The sequence below is a fragment of the Pholcus phalangioides genome, unplaced genomic scaffold, assembly GCF_987345545.1.
Source record: "Pholcus phalangioides strain wild (caught in Gottingen) unplaced genomic scaffold, Ppha-v1.0 ptg000015l_1, whole genome shotgun sequence".
NCBI lineage: Eukaryota > Metazoa > Arthropoda > Arachnida > Araneae > Pholcidae > Pholcus > Pholcus phalangioides.
Genome location: NW_028301608.1, coordinates 29,398,679 through 29,419,439, shown reverse-complemented (window position 1 = coordinate 29,419,439; position 20,761 = coordinate 29,398,679). Strand labels below are relative to the sequence as shown.

At 36.7% G+C, this 20,761-nt stretch overlaps 1 protein-coding gene across 1 annotated transcript in view; it reads right to left on the bottom strand.

The window, feature by feature from the left end:
• Nucleotides 1–20,761, bottom strand: part of LOC149075777 (nephrin-like) — a 154,345-nt gene that overhangs the window by 31,237 nt on the left and 102,347 nt on the right. The window contains exons 14-16 of the mRNA XM_089243287.1: nt 20,056–20,373; nt 14,955–15,239; nt 12,902–13,192 (exon numbers count right to left, since the gene is read on the bottom strand). Coding sequence (XP_089099413.1) covers nt 12,902–13,192; nt 14,955–15,239; nt 20,056–20,373 — 894 coding nt within the window. The remainder of the gene's footprint in view (nt 1–12,901; nt 13,193–14,954; nt 15,240–20,055; nt 20,374–20,761) is intronic.

Below are 20,761 nucleotides of genomic sequence, written 5' to 3'. Positions count from 1 at the left end.
CTCAGTGTTTCTTAAAATCTGCTTATTCGAATACAGCCAAATTTTCAGGATATCTTAATGCGACCAGGGGGAGAGAGAGAGATTTATGAAATAAAAAATAGTTCAATTTTTACCACCAGGGGAAAAAGTCACGCTTTTTATCGCATTATACATTTCCTCCATGGCCCATACAGCGTATATACCAAGTTTCAATGGAATACGTCCACCAGAACGGGTGCTATACAGGTCTGAGCAGTGTCAGTATACTGAAATTACCCAGACCTATGTGATTCCTGGCCTTTTAGACGTATTCCATCGAAACTTGGTATATACGGTGTATAGACCAAAGAACTCAGAGCCTCACAAAAAAATCCTAAGAACCCCCAAAAATATTCAAGACTCACCTATTCTTGAAATTTTTTCATTCATTCTAAATTTCCATCGATCTGGAATTATTATTTTCTTTACTTCTGATATTACTTTTTTTTCATAATTCTGGAGTTTTCATTAATTTGAAAAATGATCTCTTTCATCAATTACGCAATTATTTCTTACATAACCTCGAAATTTCCATAAGGTTCAGAAATTTGGGTGTTGCTTCTTTGATTGATTTAAAATTATCTTTGGTTTTGAATTTTCATCAATTCAAAATTTAATAATTTTCGTATTGATTAACACTTACCGTATGTGTCAGAATATTTTTGCATGGATATTTCTTGGCATTTTTCCTGTATATTCTGTAATAATATATGTATTCAACGATGAAAGTGTTTTTCGCAAATGCATACACTTTTTTTGATGTCAATTCTTTTTCCCCCTCACAAAATAGGCAAAATCGGAGGCGAAAAAGGCCCCAAAAATTTTTTGGAACCTTGAAACTTTTAAGACGCCATTGACCCAGCTATAATCACACTGAATCCCCTCTTCTGCTACGAGCGGTTCTGGTTGATCTCATCCGATATGTTAAATCTGGTTGCAATTGCATTACTTAATGAAAATATTTCCGACGCAGCAGCAAAAGTGTTAAGGTAATGTTAAGGTTAAGGTAAGGTTTCGAAAGTAAACATATACAGGGTGTCTCGTAAGTGCTAATGCTGCCTTCATCTCATCAGTCATTCGTAGTAGAGGTATGGTTTAATAAAATAATAAATAATAAATGTCCTTAATAAATGTCCAAAATGTGTTCTAAAATCATCCTGTACCGGTCGTGTAAGTGAAAAAATGCAGTGCGCCTTAAAAAAAAAATCGAAGTCTTTATACGGTCCTCCTGTCCTCTAACTCCCAGTTAGAAAGTTGTTGAATTTTCTTCTTTTTTGGGCCTAATAACAAAAATATTGTGTACTAAGTGTAATATTTGTTGAGATTTTCGAATTCAGAGATCGGAGAAAAGTTAGGAAAGAACAACATAAATGGGGAAAAAAAGGAAACGTTTCCCGTTAGTTTTGCCTTTTTTCCTAAACTTTTTTCTAGTTATTACATTCAAATGCCTCAGCGAATTTTGCACTAAGAGACGTGGAATATTTTTCGTTCGCCTCGGGAGGGATGGGAGAAGAGCTTTCCAACTGGAAGTTAGAGGACAGTAAAACAGTAAGAAAACTTCGTTTTTCATAATTCATAACACGCTGTATTCCCACTCCCAAAACTAGTGCAGGGTAATTTCTGAAAGCATTTTGAGCATTTGTATAACTGGAATCACACCTATACGACGAAAGGTTCTTGAGATAAAAGCCGCATTAGCACTTAGAGGACACACTGTATGGTGTTAGTAATAGGGATTCAGCAGAATTTCAATTTCCACAAAGAACTTGTGTTGCAAGTGCCTAATAAAGGATGATGACAAAAGTGTTGCCGGACTTTACGACGTTAAGTTGCGTCCTCGATATGAATGTAACAAGTTCCTTTTGGGAACTGCTGACTCAAAGAGCACAGTGCAAATATTTTCCCCACTTATTACAGAAGTGCCGTTTCTGCGATATATTCTCGAAGGCTTTCTTTGGCTATTGTAATAGCTGCCTTTATAAAATATTTTCCAAGGCTATATAAGGGTTATATGGGTAATTTCATTCTCGTCGTAGCTTTCAATTTCAAAAGGAAATGTATTTTCGAACGACATCCTATACCTTTTGAAGTATGTCTCGGGAGAGAAAGAGATACGACGGTTCTCTCGCTTCGGTTGTGTGCTTGGTGACATAATTTAATGGCTGACGTTATTGGGAATTGAAATATACGGTGACTGATGCTGCTACGAGAATAAAGAAAGAAAGATATTTGACAGTAGGAAAATCCGATGAAGGCACATCCGAAAAAGATAGACAATCGATTATTTTATAAAAATGTATTTCACACATGACAATTTTTTTCTTATCTCTCAGAGTCGAGTTGAACTGAAATCTGATAACATCCAAAGATAAAAGGACATAAAAATCGAGGACAAAAAAAAATCGCAAATTTGTGAATTTGATTTCTCGTCGCGTCGATAGAATATGACTAAATTGTTTTTGTGAAATATTAGTGAGACGATATTTCGATTCTAGATCGGTGATAAAAACACATAAACTCCACCAAAGCTGGAATAAAAGAAACGAAAATAGTTTTACAGCTACATGTGATCAATTTATCATTCCGTATTTCCTTATCATTTCTGAAACAAACACTATCGTAACTATATATTTCAGTTCTGTAGTTATCACGGTAAAAAATACTTTTCTCAACGCATAGAAACGTACCTATTCTTATAAGTGGTTATGCTTCAGGCATTCAATGAAAAGCCAAATCCCCTGAAATTGATCTCTGAATGCTTTCTGTTAAACGTTCTTGAGTTTTGGTTGTCGTCGCAATTTATTATCGATTGCTATGTTGAAAATAAATTCAAGCATTTGAGTTATGTGAGCAGAAGTTTTTCTTCGTTCGTTCATCACTATATTTTCATGTTCGAAATAAGACAGCTATAGAGTAGTAGTTCTCTCTCGTCTTATATAATCATTTGAGTGGGACTTAATTCCGAATTCGTGTGTTCAAGAACATGATATTCACTGAAGTGAAAAAATTAATGTTATTTCACTGATAAAATGTTCAGGACTAACATGACTTTATATACCTCAAGTATTCCTTACGTGGCTGATTTCTGTCACGTACGATGAAGGATTTAGCTATGCGAAATATGAAATCATTATTTCTTTGATTATATGTGCAGTTCATTATTTTTATGGAGATGGAATTATTTATATAGACCAAACACTTGAAACTACTATTAAAAAAAATAAATAAAAAGGTTCTTGGTGAGCGAAAAGAACAAGAAAAGTACAAGTTCTTCTCAACGTTTTTTGCATCGCTAGGGTTGGCATTACTGGTTGTATTACTTAACACTAACTAAGGTACGTGCCGTACCATTTTCCATATTCACAGAGAATTTCCAATAAATTTTTCCCGTCGGGGTTACCATAAATTAATATTGAAACAAAAAAGCAATCTTTGTGAAAAGTGACTTCGATAGCTTAAAAGCCGTCGTTGGTTTTAATTGCCCTCAACGTTTTTCCGACGCTAGTGGTAGTCATCACCATGAGAAAATAGTGATACTGCAAGATTTTGATACTGGAAACATACAGGAAGGTCTACACGTCCCGACATGATTAAAAAAAATCTACTCATGATAGAAACAAACTGCACGAAGCATTTGAGAAATAAGATTTCACAGTTTCCTTTTCTAATTACTACTGAATTTCTACGCGCGCACATTTAGCGAAGCCTATATAATTATTTCGCCATGATATTTGTAACATGGATGTAACAAAAAATTAAAGTAAAATGCGTGGAAATAAAAACATTTTTTTTTCATAATTATTGATTTTATTCCTGTGGGGTTGTTGCCACTACACTTTTTAACTAGATTTGTGGATTTTTTTTATTGCACTTGCATAAAATTCTAGGGAGTCCTGACCTGTCTTGAAAAAAACTATTGAAAATACAGACAAACGGCTTAAATTACCGCATTTAAAAAAGAAGTATGTATTCAAAGTTTCGTTTTACTTCATTTATTTTCTACTTTCATCCTTACTTCCATTTTTTGTACCCCTGTTACAAAAACCATGACAAGAAGTGCTACACAGGCTTGGCATCCTCCGCGTCACTAAAAATGCGCATATAGAACATTTTTAGGATAGGAATAGGAGGCCATTGTGAGTAAAGAAAAAAAAAGCATTGAAACCCTTTCTTTCAAATGCTTTATGCCGATTGTTTCTATCGTCAATAGCTTTTTCCAAATCATGTCAGCACTTCTGGTCCGACTTGGACATTTGGTATCCAAATCTAATCAGTGTCGCTATTTTCTCCTGATAATGTCAATTGTACTTGCGTTAGAGAAATGTTGATCATAAACTCAAACCAACAATGACCTTGCAAGGATCTTGCTCTACACGACCCCGGAAACCGCTAGCGTTGGAAATACATAGAGCAGAAAAATACTAATTATACGTCTGTCTCGACAGTTGAAGCACGCTTTCAATTGTCCGCTGCCATGGAAATATTGTGTCACTGGACATGAAAACATATTATATTTAATACGTGTCATTTAAGACTTATCGTGTCTTAAGCCAAAGTAAATTACTATTTAAATTTCACGAAACACATTTTTAAATTTGTCAGAATATATAGATACATTTTCTTTAGATTAAAGCCTTTTTTAATAACTCGTTAAATATTTTCATTTATTTTTCTTTCAGCACGTTTACTACAAATTAAACTAGAGGAAAGAGTTGTTATATATGTGTTGTCATTTGGGATGATTTATTGCAAATACTTTCCGTAACTTCAAAATGTGAGTTTTTTGAAAGTATCGCGCTACTTGAAAATATATTACACAAAACGTTTCTTATTTTTCTTACTTTTTGTCCCTTTTCTTTTTTACATCCAAAATTATTAGAGTGTTAAGAAAAATCGTTAATTTTCTTACACTTTAGAGTTTGTTTAATATTGCTTTGAAGAATCGCGATTATTTTTTCCTCTGAGCAAGAAGGAATGAATATCCTGATTCGAAGACTCACGTAGCATCCATCACACACCGACGTTAACTTAAGTGATATTATTCAAAAACACAGTGTAATGATTTTTCTCTTCAAATTCAAAAAGCACCTACTCAAACTAATCCAATTTTTTCAATTAAAGTTGCGGTTCTTGTTTTCTCCAACTGCTCTCGTACATTGTGTGAGTGTCTTGATCAGTGAAAATTACTTCATCACTTACTTTGTCGTTGCCGTCGATAATTTCTTTGTCTGCACCCATTTTAGCGGTCAAAATGGCTTTCGTCACTTCATTGCGTCTTCAAAGGGGCCAGTAATGTGTTTTGAGGCAATATTTTGAGACATATTTTGAAAGTTCCATCAGAACGTAAATTTTTTGGAAGAATCAAATTCCTTATCAAGAAACGAAGTTTTGACTAAAACCACACCTGTTTGTTTAACAGCACTATGCAAATAACGACTTAAACTATTTTCATGCAGGAATGAAGAAGTTCATCTATTATGGGTGAAGAAGACGAGTCCACTTTATAAGGAACGGGATTCTGTTAAGATACACGCACAATGCCGGATGTGGAAAGTATTATTATATTTTTGGTTGGGAAAAAAAGAAAGGTTCGCAATGTATTAGAGCATTTTACTAATTCAAGAGTAGATGGCAGCACATGTTGATCTCCCCGTTAATAAGTCTCGCCACAGAGAGCAACAGACCAACAACGCAGTGCTGTCTTTAGAGCATCATGGGCCGCCGTGATAAGTGATTTTTCTGAGAACCCCACCTGGCAAACATACTCGAAACTTTTAACTGGTTCTGATTTTTGTGAGGCCCGCATTCCCTTGAGGGCCCCGGGTCGTGCCTGGGTGGGCCCATGCGTCAAGACGGCACTGCTGCAACGGTATAAATATTCAATCATTACACTTCGCTCATAGTTCGAAAAATATACCGCAGTTTTCAGCACTATAAGAAGCATTACGCAGAAACAAACTCCATGTTCGGTTCACGACAACAACACGCACATTCCAGCATGTACTAATACGTTAGAGGTCCCATAGGGGAATATGGTCGCGGCACTTGTGTGGTTTAGTAGTAGCATATGCCAACAAACAAATCGCACACTTATGAGACACACCGACATCTACACTGCAACAATTCAAGACCCATAAAGGAGAGGGTATTCCCTATATCTTTGAAAAAGACAAATTGGTTTGCCGCTCCATTTAACGTCTAATCGATGAGAAAAAGAGCAAGACAGCGAGTAGCGTTATCTATAGCAATAATCAGCTAATATAGTCGGTGTAGGAGAGCATCCTGATCTTCCAATGGAAAGGCTAAAAAGGTTATAGACACTGACGTCAGATATTTCCTCAAATATGGCTGATTAAGTCACCTGGAAAGGAGAGAGGAGATCCTCTATCGTTGAACAAAAAACAGTTTTTACCTTTCCAAGTGATGTATAGTCGTAAAAAAAGGGTAGGAAACAGCGATTGGCAACAGTGATAATACTGAAATCACATTTGCGCTGAAAGATGATGAATGTGTCATACTGGGGTTCCAAGAAAGGTCGTTTTACAATACTCTGACGCTCCTCATTTTTACCCTCGTGAGAAAAACGTCCGAAAAATATCTCCCCTTATGAAGAAATGGGGTTGTGGTTAATATTCGCACAATTTATACAATTAAACTAAAAATTTTAGTTTGAACTGATGACGAGGTTTGCTCTGCACTAAACCTAGCTGATATTCCTCCTCGATTTTAAACTTATACTATAACTTTTGTCATATTGTGAAATGATATGGAGGCAGCTGGGTGCTTACTCGAATATGAAGATATCACGGAAATTTGAATCCGCCATCGAAGCCATCGCTTAAAATATTTGAATCACCACGAAGATGGAGCAGTGGTAATTGCTCGCCCGTCGACAGCCACACTCTCCCTTCGAGCAATCCCCAAGATAATTGTTGGAAGTTATAAATTAAATGCGCATTAGACCAGCAACGCTTCCGGACAGAGTTTACTCGGAGATGGAATAATATTCCGTAGGCAATTTTAGAAGTCTTTAAATGTTCGGTACAGCTAATGTGACAGATTACACTGCATTAACAGAAAAGACGGTGCACGGTCCCGTTCGTCTCTTCCAACAGTTATTCTTGGGAGAGGAAACTTGAATTACACTTCAATAATTTCTCAGAGCGAATACTCATAACGATTGGCGCAGTTATGAAATCTCACGACTTCCATCCATATTCAAATACACTGTCTTCCAACCGAGAAGAGGTGGGGGGGGGGGGAACTCGTAAATCAATATATGTCTCAATTAATTTAATTTCGATCAAATGAATTTCCGCGGCCCAGCAGATATCATAATTAGTATTTAATATCAAACGTGAAGGACCGAAAAATCTATAAATGCACTTAATTTTGCATTACCGGTTATCCCATTTCGTTGCTTTCATGGTATTTGCGTTCGCGTCATCAAGAGTAAATACAAATATTGGATCAAATTGTGATTTCTTCTGAATTAGACAAACACGGTAATACCAGTATAAGTTTTAACCAATATGGAGACAAACACACTGTGAAAGATATTTGGGGCTTGCATTTAAAATTTAAGACTTTACTTTAACTATACTATACAGAGTGATTATTTAATTATATATATCCCTTGCCGCATTTTACCCGAGAACCGTTCATCCTAGAGGCATACTTCCTATTATATAAAGTATGCAAATAAAGTTAGACATCAGATACGTCATTCATTTTGCAGTAGGGGGGTGCACAGTTATTAAAATATAAAAATTATCTTTTTATACAGACACGCTACCCTCAAAAACCCAATTCCAAAAATGGTGCCCCCAGTCTCTTCTGGGGCAAATCAAAAAAATTACACGTTTCTAACTGCAACATTCACTGAGATATTTGAATTTAAAAAAATCGGAGAGAAGTGGGAAAAGAACAGCATAAATGAGGCAAAGACGCGCTGCCCGGTAGTTTATACACTTCATTGTGGTAGGCCTGAGCTATAGTCGGTTTCAGATAAAGATAAAGGTAGTTTATCTGATCTATCCTAATGCTAATTTTTCAGCACTTTTTGAATTAAAAAACCCTAGTGAATATCGCACTTAGAAACGTGGCATTTTCTCTGTTAGCAACAGGAGAGACAGAGCAACAACTTTCTAATTGGTTTTTTGAGGACACGGGTGTCCGTACAAAAGTTAATTTTTTATTTTATTTTAATGACTTTATATACCCTTCCAAATGAATGACGTATCTGCGTTCAACACTTCATTTGGATACTATTCCTAGCTGGAAGTATGCCTCTGGAATCAACGGTTTACCAGTGAAATGCGAAAAAAGGAATCAAGTAATCAACCTGTACGTGAAAGAAATGAATGTCAATCACGTGAGCTGGTCCTGATATCACAATCACTCTGAGCTTGAGCGGGTGATAAGAAATTAGTCAGACACATCTTGATTTTTAATTCACGATATACGTCAGTGACTGGCGTAATCAGGCTGATGCTGATTTCCAACGCACTCTGACAGAGTATGAGAAACATACGCTGGTTCTGATTTTTATCAACTCTTTTCATCACCGGAGGTGAAAAAGATATTCAAGTTGATCTGGAGTTTCGATCTTAGACATTGCAACTCTCTTTTTTTTTATTCTATACGGCAGTGTGCCGAGAAGAGAGTCAAGTTACACAGGTATTTCTTTAATTCACTTTATACGTGAATATTCCTCTGATATGACTTTCACAAGAACAATTTGAGTATGATCCTGATATACAGTGAAATCCCGTTTTAACGAATACCGTTATAGCGGAAATCTCGTTTTAACGAACACTTTTCTAATCCCTCAAATAAACATGCATAGGAATAATGCAAACAACCCGAAATTCTTTTATAACGAAATTTCGTTATAACGAAGTGATTTCTCTAGTCTCTTGGAGTTCGTTGTAACGGAATCCGACTGTATATACCTCACTCTATAACTGACTGTGAAAATCATTCGCTGATTCTGGGTGTTCAAACAGGTAGTCGAACTGATCGAATCTCATTACTAATTCTATTAGCTGGCCACACAGAGCAAACACGCACAAGAGGGAATTATATATTTTCAGACCAATAAAAAAAAAAGAAAAAAGTAAATCCCCAAGGACTAACTACGTTGACGTAAGTCTTTCTTTTGTTTTTTTTTTCATATACGAAACATAGTTTTTCCGAGTTCTAACTGGGTACCAATCGATATGACGCTACACAGTTCATCTTATGTCTCAGCTGCATTCAGCACTCTGACAACAACGGGAGACAAATAACACAAGGTCACCAAACAGTCAGCAACGGTCATCATATTTCATAAAAGTGACAACCGCAAAACGTTTGAAAAAGTCATCCGTAAAGACGCGATGTCAGTGTAATCCAATGTTCTCGGAATGTCGTAACAAGAACTAATCTCCTTTGCCACAACCATTTCTTTTCCCACTGAAATCCAAAGTTATATATAACGTGACCATTAAGTTTTATCTTTTATTTAAATATGTAATTATGACTATAAAGAAAAAGTTTTATTAATAAAAACGTCAAAAATAATATCAACCAAATTTGATAGAATTATTTTCTCAATAGTAAATAATTTATCTCCAATATTTCTAGCGCAAATAAAATACTGACTATCGATATTTTTTTTATTCAAATATTTCTTGTGTGTATGAAAAAAAACATTGCCGAATCACTTTATTGCTTTCGGAATCAACAGCGGAATAAGAAATGTGGAAGAAACTTGGGATAAATCGGGAGATCACTTGCTAATCAAGACAGATCATATACCGTCAAAGCAGCTTAACCTTCTTTAGCCCAGGATTACCTTTGCCCGAAAGGTATCGCTTGGGATGGCGATAACAAAATCTCTTCTGACACTGAGCTGCTAAACATTAGCAAAAAAAAACACTAAAATCCGGTGTATGATAAAATTGGCTACTTATTTTTACCCCAATTAAATGATTGCGGCAGTGCAAACTTCCGTAGTGAATGTGTTAAAAAAAATGTGATCAAAATAGTAATACAGTGATGCCTCGGCTTGCGAATTTTTCGGCTAAGGATGATTATTTTTGCACGTTTTACTGCCTTGGATAACGAATATTTCCATTGATATGGATGCAAGCGCAAATATTAAATAGCCACGTCGTGTGCTGAATTTTAGAACCACTCATCTCATCAGAATTACTGTCACCCGAATTGATTAAATCGCGTCTGACTCGGGATTTTTTTCCAGATGCCGCTCCACTTCTGTTTCTGAAAGCTTTTGAACCATTTCTTGTAAAATAAAAGATTCCGCGAATATAAAATGAATGAATTAAAAAAATAAAATAAAACGTGAGCCTATGTTACGTCAAAGCACGCGTTCTTACAGGAGTAAGACTCTTTACCATCAAATTGAACGGCTGGACAATCTAGGAGCTTACCTTTTTTCCATTTGCATGCACTAGACACAAAAATGAGCTAACCAAAATAGATAGGCGGAGGGGGCAACCTAGGAACTCGACTGGGATTTGTCAACACCAGCTTTAGTAGCCAAGAGCTGGAATTGGTTCTGCACAGAGTAAAATGAAACAAAACTATTTAGTATTTTTATTTTCCTTAAAATTCTTATTAACCAACTTTGAAGCTGTTTATTTTAACCTTCGGTCAATTTTTCTCCTCTTTTTTTATAGTGCTCCTTGATCTTTTATTTTAAACTTGCCACATTAAATTTTGGGCAGTAAATGGAACGAATTATATGATTTTCCATAGAAACCATTAGGGAATCGAGTTTCGGCTAACGAAGATTTCGCTTACGAATGAATTTGTTGACGTATCACTCTACAGTTGAACCGGTTACAACAATCTCTGTTATAACGTCAATAATGAGTGATCCACAAACTGATTTCCACAGAGAATAATATAAGTTAACCTTTCTTATAACGTCGATGAAAACAAATCACCAGATTTCTCGTCGCTTTTTTTTCTGTTGCACAATGACGTTTTCCCAAGAAGTTCCGAAACCAAAAGCTAACTACATTCAGGAAATGGGTTCTCTTTTTTTTTCATATTTATACCTGACTTTAAGTAAAAGATTTATGACATGTTTGACGCCCCGACTTGCTCATTGACACGAACACTGTATAAAACACACTCCCGTATTTTACGACTTTTCCTTATAATGTCACGTTTTCTTAATATGTCACGTTTTTTCAACGAAGGGCATTTCAATTTTTAACCTTTGCAAGAATCAGGAATGAAAGTAATTTGCATAATTTTTAAATTGGGTAATTGGATAAAACGGAATGTAACTATAAATATTCATCTCACATATTTGCCCAGTTGTTTTCTTTTTCCGTGAAATCTTCATTTTTTTAGAGATTTGCTACCACTGTATTTTCCCACAAAACGTCATTTAAAAGCAATATTTGGCAATGTCGCTAACATTCGCAGCATGCTAGCATGCATTCCAATCATAAACAAAAACACCAAGCCCACAGTATTTGAACGCTACTAATTGAAGTTGTTGTGGAAAAAGTTCTTAAAAACGTCATTCTCGTTTGTAACGACAAAATTTCACGGAATCTTAAGCTGAGTTCTACACATTTCGATACGTTTAATATAATTGGAAGTATGCTTCTTTAGGATCAAAGATTCGCCAGTAAAATGCGACGTATATATTTAAGTGGTGTAATGACCTTGTAGATATAATAAATACAGTCAATCTTGGCTACAACGGCATTTAAGATTATCCAAATAATGTGTAGAACTCAGCTTGAGAACAACGTTTTATTCCATTCTTTGAGGATAGGGTACCCGTGTGGAAAGTCATTATTATTTCAGTACGTAAAAACCGCTTTCAGCATGAATGACGTATCTGAGTTCTACAAGTTATTTGGATACTTTTTCTAATGGGAAGTTTGCCTCTAGGAACAATTGTTCGCTAGTAAAATGCGGCAGGGGGAAATTAAGCAATCAACACTACATTTGATTGATTATGACTATTACTTTGATTCATCTGACTATTCATTTGAGTCATATCTATTGACATTTATCGTGATGTTAATGTTGAGTTTGTAGTTGTATTACGGGTGTATATCTGTAGAAAATTTAATTCCGTTAAATTAATTAATTAAGCCAAGTATTCCAGGTCCACATAAGGCCTGAAGTACCAAAAGATGCTCATAGGTGTCGCGAGTTCGATAACCGATCCGCCCTTGTCAGAAATTTTCCTGACGACTGGGAACATCAGAACGGCGCCATAGAAAATGATTTGCTACCGGAGGGAGTCCCACACCGAGGCGTTAGTGAACCAAGCTCAGATTGAGTATTAAAAAAATCAAAATGCCAAACGCTGCCTTTCGGTATCGGAAATAAATAAATAAATATATATATATATATAATAGGGACTAATTATCCGCCGTGTGCAGAAAATGACCGTTGTGAGGCGAAAACGATCAAATTAATTAATTAATGCTAATTAATATTTTTTTTCACTATTCCAAACAATAATTTCATAAATTTTCCTCGTCTTAAACTTAATATGTTACAGATCTGGATAAATCACAAAAAAAATCTATGCACCAGTATAGTTTTTTGGCTCCAAAATTGTTTTTTTCCCGAACAAAAAGTACCAAAATGTTTTTTTGACTTATTCAGGGCATAACGACCCTCTTTCATCAAATTTCAGGTTGACTGATATGTGCTGCAAATTCCAAACGTTATGTGCTGCTCTCAGCCTGCAATTTAGTAACTAGACAAGAAAAATTTTAGGCACCAATAAAATATTTTAATCGCCATGGCTCATGGGATTTGTGCAACCCTGATATATTGAATTAATAAAATTAATATCTCATGTAATAATTCATGTTATATGATCTAAACGACGTACCTTTTCTCTCGAGGGAGATTTTTACAGCGTCCTGTCCGACCTCGTTCCGCCCCGTGCAAGTGTAAGTGCCGTATTCCTCGTCTTTGACTTCGTTTCTGGTGAGTGTCGTCTCCCATGTCACGTCGTCGATCTGAGACGTCTTGCTGTAACCGTCTTCCACTTTTGTTCCGTCTTTAGACCAAATGAAAGTTACGATTGGTGCACCGACTGCTAAGCAATGTAGTTGGACGCTGTCACCGGTTCCAGCAGCAACTCTCTTGAATGGCTTGAGCGTATAGAGTTCCGGCTTGACTGCAGATACACACAAACATTTATCAGTATCATTACAATATATATATATATATATATGGGAGAACTTTTTCATATTCTTTCATCAAAAGTATCGTATCAAAATTTAACTGAAGGGTCTGTTGTGCATCTGATTAAAAACAAATTAAATTTATCCATGACTTATTGTACTCAGGTTAGCCGACCGGTATTCTAGGGGACATTCCTGTAATTTTGTGTAATTTTCGTCGTCCCCACGTTTCATTTTAAGAGACCCGTTCACACACCCCTGACACTTTCGCCTGATGAATCAACCTTTACGTGCCGTACCGGTAAGAGCGTAGTGCCTGAACACGATTGATAAATCATAAGTGTCCGAATGAGATGTTTTTTCCCTCTCCTACACTGTTATTCGAATTTTGTTTTTTCTTAGACAAAAATTTGCATTTCAAAGATCTTAGTTTCATGCAAATTCCCTTCTACGTTCACTTCTTTTCGGCGAATTCGATTCTAAAAAGAAATCGTTTTGAAGAAACCTTCTCCCATATCTTCATCAGTCTCTTATATGACAATTATAGTCACTGCGCTTGCTAGATTGCAGTGGCAGTTAATTGTGGCTATTCTGCACACATAGGTGGATATACGAGCTGGGTGAAAGAGACAATTACTCCAGCCTCATCCTATTCTGTGTGAACTTGTACAGGATAGCCATATAATAACTTTCGCCGTTTGCAGGCACCTGCTATATTTCATATACAGACTGTGGAAGGCATGGGGAGATGAATTCCAGAAAGGGAGATATTGGCACAGCTGTCGCGTACGCACTAAGAAATTTGCAAATTTAGATAGATTTTGGAAATTGTTTTGTACGTACGTGATAGCGGTGCTACTCATTTCTTTTAACCACTTTACGATAAAGGACGTAATATTACTTTCAAACGGCAGTGGAATAAATTCTTTCCTCTCCTTATGATCGCGAAGCATTGTTGCAACCCTGTATTTTTTCCTCTTCATCTTTTCTTGTTTCATTGCGTTCGATAGTTTTAGCTGCATATGCCTCCAAACAGGGGAGATTATTTTATGGCCACCCGTTATTATTAGGACGGGGTAAGGGCGGAGATAGGAGATAGGCATTATTTTCTCCCCATCCTCTATACCAACGGTTTCTTCATTGACTCGTGGATCCCTTTTTAGTTAAAAATTCTATGGCGGAGCCCCGTAGGCCAATTATTTAATTATTCATCAACGTTACTGATTTATTATTACTATTTAAAAATATCTATAATTATTATTTTTTTAATTTCACTGATGCTATGGCGGAGCCTCTGCAGAGTGCACAAGGGGACGCAAGGGCTCCGCGGAGCACCGGTTGAGAACCACTGCTATATACGGACTATCTGTGGTCCGATCCTGCCACTCGTTCGAGAATCGCGTATCCGTTTATGCCTGCACCCGTGCATTGATGCTTCATCATGAAATTACTGAATATATTCTCTGTCATTGACAGAAATAGAGTTAGTTGCGTTAAAAATGTATGTCGGTATGCGTGATTTATGACATTTATGTGTGCGTTTTCTTATATTCGTTTCTACTTAGAATAACAAATAAATCAATCAAAAGAAAAAGGAACGATTTATATCCCCATTTTCTTTCTCTCCAAAAAAAATTATTTTGAATTCCGGGTAAAAAAATAAGAGACAAGAAAAAGGGAGCTAAGAAAAGGAAGTGGGAATAAGGCTCATATATTATCTTCGGTACTCCTAAGGAACTTTCACTCACAACTCACACTTGACAATGAGCTGAGCTTTGCCGACCGCCTCGACGCCGATCCCGTTATAGGCGACGCATTCAAAGACTCCGGAGTCGACCCTGGTCACGTTCATGACTGTGAGAAAAGAACGTCCCCACTCGAGTCTCTCCTCGATCCTGTTGGCTCGCATCTCGAACCCGGAGCGTCTCCACTTGATGACGTCACTTCTCATCGGATTCCCAATGGCCGCACACTCGAACGAAGCGTCTTCGCCTTGACTGACAACGGCACTTCTGGTCACGGAGGTCACGACAGCTGGATCTACAGGAAAAGCAGAAATGAGAAGAAAAAAATGAATATCAGAACTTTTGACTTCGGGAAACGAAAGAAAAAAAACCTCTTGTCACTTTTCCCCCGAATTTGTGAAAGGTAAAAAACAATAAAAGAAAGCAATTTTGATTTGTTTTTCAAGTATCGTACGAGACTTTTTTCATCTTTTGAAATTAATTTCATCATCATATGCTAATCTACATAACATGCTGAATGAATAAGCATTAGAATTCCAATATATTCCGTGCACACATAGATATTTGAATATTCAACTCATTTTAGACTGGAAACAAAGACCATTATACCGTGAAATGTGGGCAGTCAACGAGGGGATAATATATAAAGGCATTCCAGTAACGAACGGACCTGTCGGTAGATCTACGCCAGTTTCGCAAAGAGTATATTGCTCCTCCTAAAGCCGAGTTTACCTAGGAGCAGGTTACCTGCACCGTGTGCAGGTAACCTGCATATTACCATCACATTATTATGTGAAAACGCTGATTGGTCAAAAAACATTAATTTCATGTTTTTAACCAATCAGCGATTCCACGCTGCACGCACCGTAGAAAACCTTTTCCTAGGAAAACCCGGCTTAAGGACGTCGCACAACCGTCGCGGGCATCGTAATGAGCTGACGATATAGATTTGTACGCTTCTTTTATATGGGAAAATACCTGGTAAACTATTCTGGGGGAGTCACAGATAAACCATGAATAGGGCAAGTAAGTTACAGTGAAAAAAAAATTGTTGCGAAAAGCCCGACACATAGGCAAGTTCGCGGAAATGGCCAATATCCTTTAAATTGACCCGGCCAATGTCTGAATTTCGGACTTTAGCTAGCCAGTTCGTGAAGTCACTGGAAATTCTTTGCCGAAGAGGAAATGTATGGCTCATGGTCATCGCTTAGTTGGAGTATTTTTTCACGATAATTATGGGCAACCCAATATATCGCGTTCATGATGAGGTAATGTTTTTTTTTTCAAGATTTGTCAGAAAAATAAAACATGTTTATATTAATTTTTATATAAATAGTTTTTCTTTCAAATCTCTTTTTTTCTTTCTTTCTCGTCACGGAAGCTAATCCAATACAGCTGCTATACAGGGTGCATAGCAAACGTAGGGGGGGGGGGGGTATATCACATTTTACTGGCGAACTGTTGATCCTAGCGGTATACTTCCAATTACAAGAAGTTTCCAAATAATGCTTGTATTAAGACACACCCCCTTCAAACATCAATGGCATATCCGAGTACTACACGTTATTTGTAAACTTTTTCTAACTGGAAGTATACCTCCAGGATCGACGGTTCGAAAGTAAAATGTCGTACCCCGTTTGCTATGCACCCTGTATATAGCCATGTATCACAAGTTCGCGATCTGAAAAAGACGATTTCGCACCTAACGGACCGTCTTACATCAGCACATTAAACTTTGGCCAGAAATCTCCAGTCACTTCGTGAACTGGCTGGCATAAGTCCGAATAATTTCTAAAAATCGGACTCTGGCCAAAACACTTGGCAAATTCGAGAAGTGGCACGGCAACTTCACGAACTGGTCGTATTACAGACTTGAGCAGTAACATGTATATAACATGAAAATCCAGGCACTCGTTCTCTTCACTTTAAAATATGGAAAGCGGATGGCAGCACCAGTGTGAACACGAAAAAAAAAATACAACTCTAACAATATAAGTACGTTAGGGCCACACACACACACACACACGTTCCTCCGTTTATCAATTCATTGAAAGTTCCACATAAGAATGTTCACGAGGTGCATGTACTATGTAGTAAACGTGAAATTCATAATACTTGACAACCACGAGCATTATGGTAGTATTTGGTAAATATAATAATGAAGAAAGATCATGTATGTGGAAAATAATAGAAATACCATTTCAATATGATATTTGGGGTGTACAGCTTGATAATTGCAATCATAACAAGCATTTTACGAAAAGAAAATTTCATTTATTAACTATGATACTGTCAGACGCCAAAAACGACATCATCAAGTTCTTTGATGTAACCTGAACCCTTCTTGGATGGTATGAATGTTTGCTCACTGCAATCAACCCCATCGGTGTAAAGCCCCGTTTACGTGGGAAATAAAATATCCCGAGAATTTAACGGCAATATTAGGGATTTTCACTAAAATCCGTTTATATGCCGTTTATTGAAAATGCCGGTATCATGTATTCGACCAGTCAGCATGATCTTGAATCGCTCCAAATTACCGAATCCCTAGCTAATAAAATCATGCTCAGTTTGTGGTCCCATGTTTTATGCACTTTGAGCACAGAAATTAATATAATTTAAGTGGAAAAATGGTAAATACTGTAAGTGGTACAAAAAAAAATCAAACACCGTGTTTTTACGTTAAAGTGTGTAGGTATCAGCAATGCTTTAATGTTGTCAACGTGAAAAGTGCCCGGTAGTCCTCTAAAGGATATAAAAGAGAATGTAAATATGTGTTTTTTTTCAGTTTTAACCAGTTCAGTAAGCTGGTTACAGTTAAAAACATTTTTTTTTTTGCGATTTCCCAACATTTTCTCTTTTGGAACTTAGTGTTTACCACTTTTATCCTTCAAATGTACGTGTAATAGAAAGTACGCACACTATCACACATCAGTGTGAATACTATTGAGGATTCATAATATGAAGACATGAGCACAAACAAATATGTTTATAACATTCAGTTCCCTGTATAATATCTATCACTTTTAACGTAATAGCGCCTATTTTACCAGTTTCTGAAAGTCTGCCAGAATAATTAGCAAATTTGGCCATTCGTCAACGCACTCTGTACCTATAAATTTATTTTCATCCGATCCCCTAGTAGAGAGTCGACGTTATACCCAGTTTCATCCATATGAAACAAAAAAAAATGATTAAGAATTTTTACAGCAGAGTCATCGGCGAATCATAAGCCATCCACGATGAAAAGATAATCTATTCTAACTAGCTCCCCCTAAAGCAAATAAAAAAGAATAATCTCACGATACGTACATAAGCCAGTCCCGTACATTAGGGCTATAACCGATTTATTCCGTTCTGCGTAATGTCAAATAAATTACGCCATTCGTTCTTCTCTTGCAACATCAACGCGGAAGGGAAAACAAGCGCCAAAACGAACATAAAGAATACCTGGCATATAATAATAAGCATTAAGATATATCTACAATAATGAAAAAAAGAGGAAATGTTTCCATGTTTCGTAGTATTAGCCGGAAAGCCTGGAATAATTCGCTTCCATACACGTATATAAACAGCACACTGGAACGCAGCGACACACACAACCTTTGGTAGTTATAATTCCTACTCTTTGTGCGATTCGGTTCACCGCAGCGAAAATAACTCCACCCAAAAGAAAAACGAGAAAAGAGGCTCACAAAATGAAATAAGTCCATACGAAAAATAGAAATAAAAACAGTAAAAAGAGAGAGAGAGAGTATTTGCTCCAGTGATTGCAGGATCGTAGTTAAGACCCCCGCAAAAGCACGCCTGGGGGGAAAAAAACGTAAATGTCCGTTTACTACGAATTGAATGGTTGTTCTCTCTCTACCGCTATTCCCCTCCCCCAAACCGGTTTTTCCTGTTTGTATGTGTTTTCCTTCCCCCTGCACACAACAGTCCTTTGCCTTCACATCGTGCGAAACCAGATTAGATTCGTCTCCACCTCCGATCGCTTTTGGAGGGGACGAGGCTAGAATTATTCGCTGCCGAATTAGAACCGAGATTATTTTTGTGTCCCGTTTCCCTCTAATTGCCAGCAATGAGCTGCTTTTACTTTCAACGAAAACAGTCTTCATAATGGAGGGATGAATAATAATAAAAACGAAAATGCAATTTAATTTTTTTTTTCACCGAAATATTTTTGTTATAAATAATGATGATTGATCGTCCAAATGATGATATTTGAAAAGTAAGTTTTAAAACATATATTTTGTTTTTTGTGTGACTTAATTCATGTTGCGTTTTATGTTTTTCGACTGTATGTGCATATGAAGTTTTATGTCGAAGAAACATGTCCTCTCCACTTGTTATTACGTATTATATTGGAAACTGGTTGTTTATGTAAAGATACTGATTTTTCGACAGAAAAGAAAAATCACCTCTTCTCTTCAGGGACTCGAACTTGATGTCCGCCATCCAGATGGGTGCGCTACCGCTATGATATATGAGTAGGCATAATATTTCTATCTTGGGGGGGTATACAGGTTGAACGTGACATTTTCTCCAAAAAAAAAAGACGGTGATACAGACAAGCTCAAGTGAAACATGGAATACCCTACCAGACATGTCATATCTCGAACCGTTTTCGAGTTGTGCATAATCGATTATGGGAAAAATATGTATTAAGTCCCAAAATACCCAAATTTGTGAAGTTTCTGAAAGACGTACACGCAAACTAAGCACATGTTCGGGAGGGAAGGAAAAACACCTTTAAGGTGACTTATAGGTGGCGATAATTTAAATTCATTGAAATATATAGATTTAATGGCGAGCTACGGCGCTGAAAGATTGACTCATTTTCGGTATGGAGAAACTAGGAGGTTGATATCCTCCAGCAAGCTTTCCGTGGTCAGACAATAACTATCACTGTTTGAAAGTTACGTCATTACTAAATTCTGGAGTGCTTTCTGAAATACAGTATAAGAGACAGTGTTGCTCATACACATAAATTCTCCACATCATCCAAATAAAAAATGAATACTAAACAATTCTGAATAAAAAATATGAATGATTTAGTGGTTTGTGTGATTGGAAATTAATGCAAAAAGAATAATGTAGATTGTATATCTTACATAAAACGTTCACGACCACGGTGACAGCAGAAGAACCTTCAGAATTTGTGGCCTCGCATTCGTATTGTCCGGCGTCTTCCCTCTTGGAGTCTTTGATCTCGAGTAGCGGGCCTTTGGATGAGACTCGACTTTTCGGCTTGGCGTCGTTCTTACTCGGAACCGAGATGATGAAGCCTTCGTGACCGAGCTGGGACATGCCTTTCTTCCAGAGGTATGTTATTATCGTCGGATTGCCTCTGGCAGTGAGATTGACCACGATGTTCTCCCCCTCGATGACGTCAAATTTTTCAAGGTTTGGCACTTGGAACTCTGGTTTATCTGCGGAAGTAAAGACGAAATTGTGACATCTGTGAAATAAAGTCAAACTCGATAATAATGATGTCGAAGGTTCTGTGAAATTTTGTCTTTACAACCGAGGTTGATGTTTTCAAGATCTTTCAAATATGAAAAATATAATCAGATTCAATCCAATTTTGAATAAAACATTTTAAATTCCATTACGATTACAACGTTTATAATTTACAGAAAAAAATTCAGAGATCTTAAACAAGTTAAATAGCAAATTTTCAGCACAATTGCTTGTTATTGCTTTTATGCAGCCTTGTCACTGGTGAAGCTCTAAATCATGTGTCTGCAGTGAATGAAAATGTATTCCTGAGAAAAGATGATTTAACATGACACATATTTTTGTCTAGTATTCGTCTCT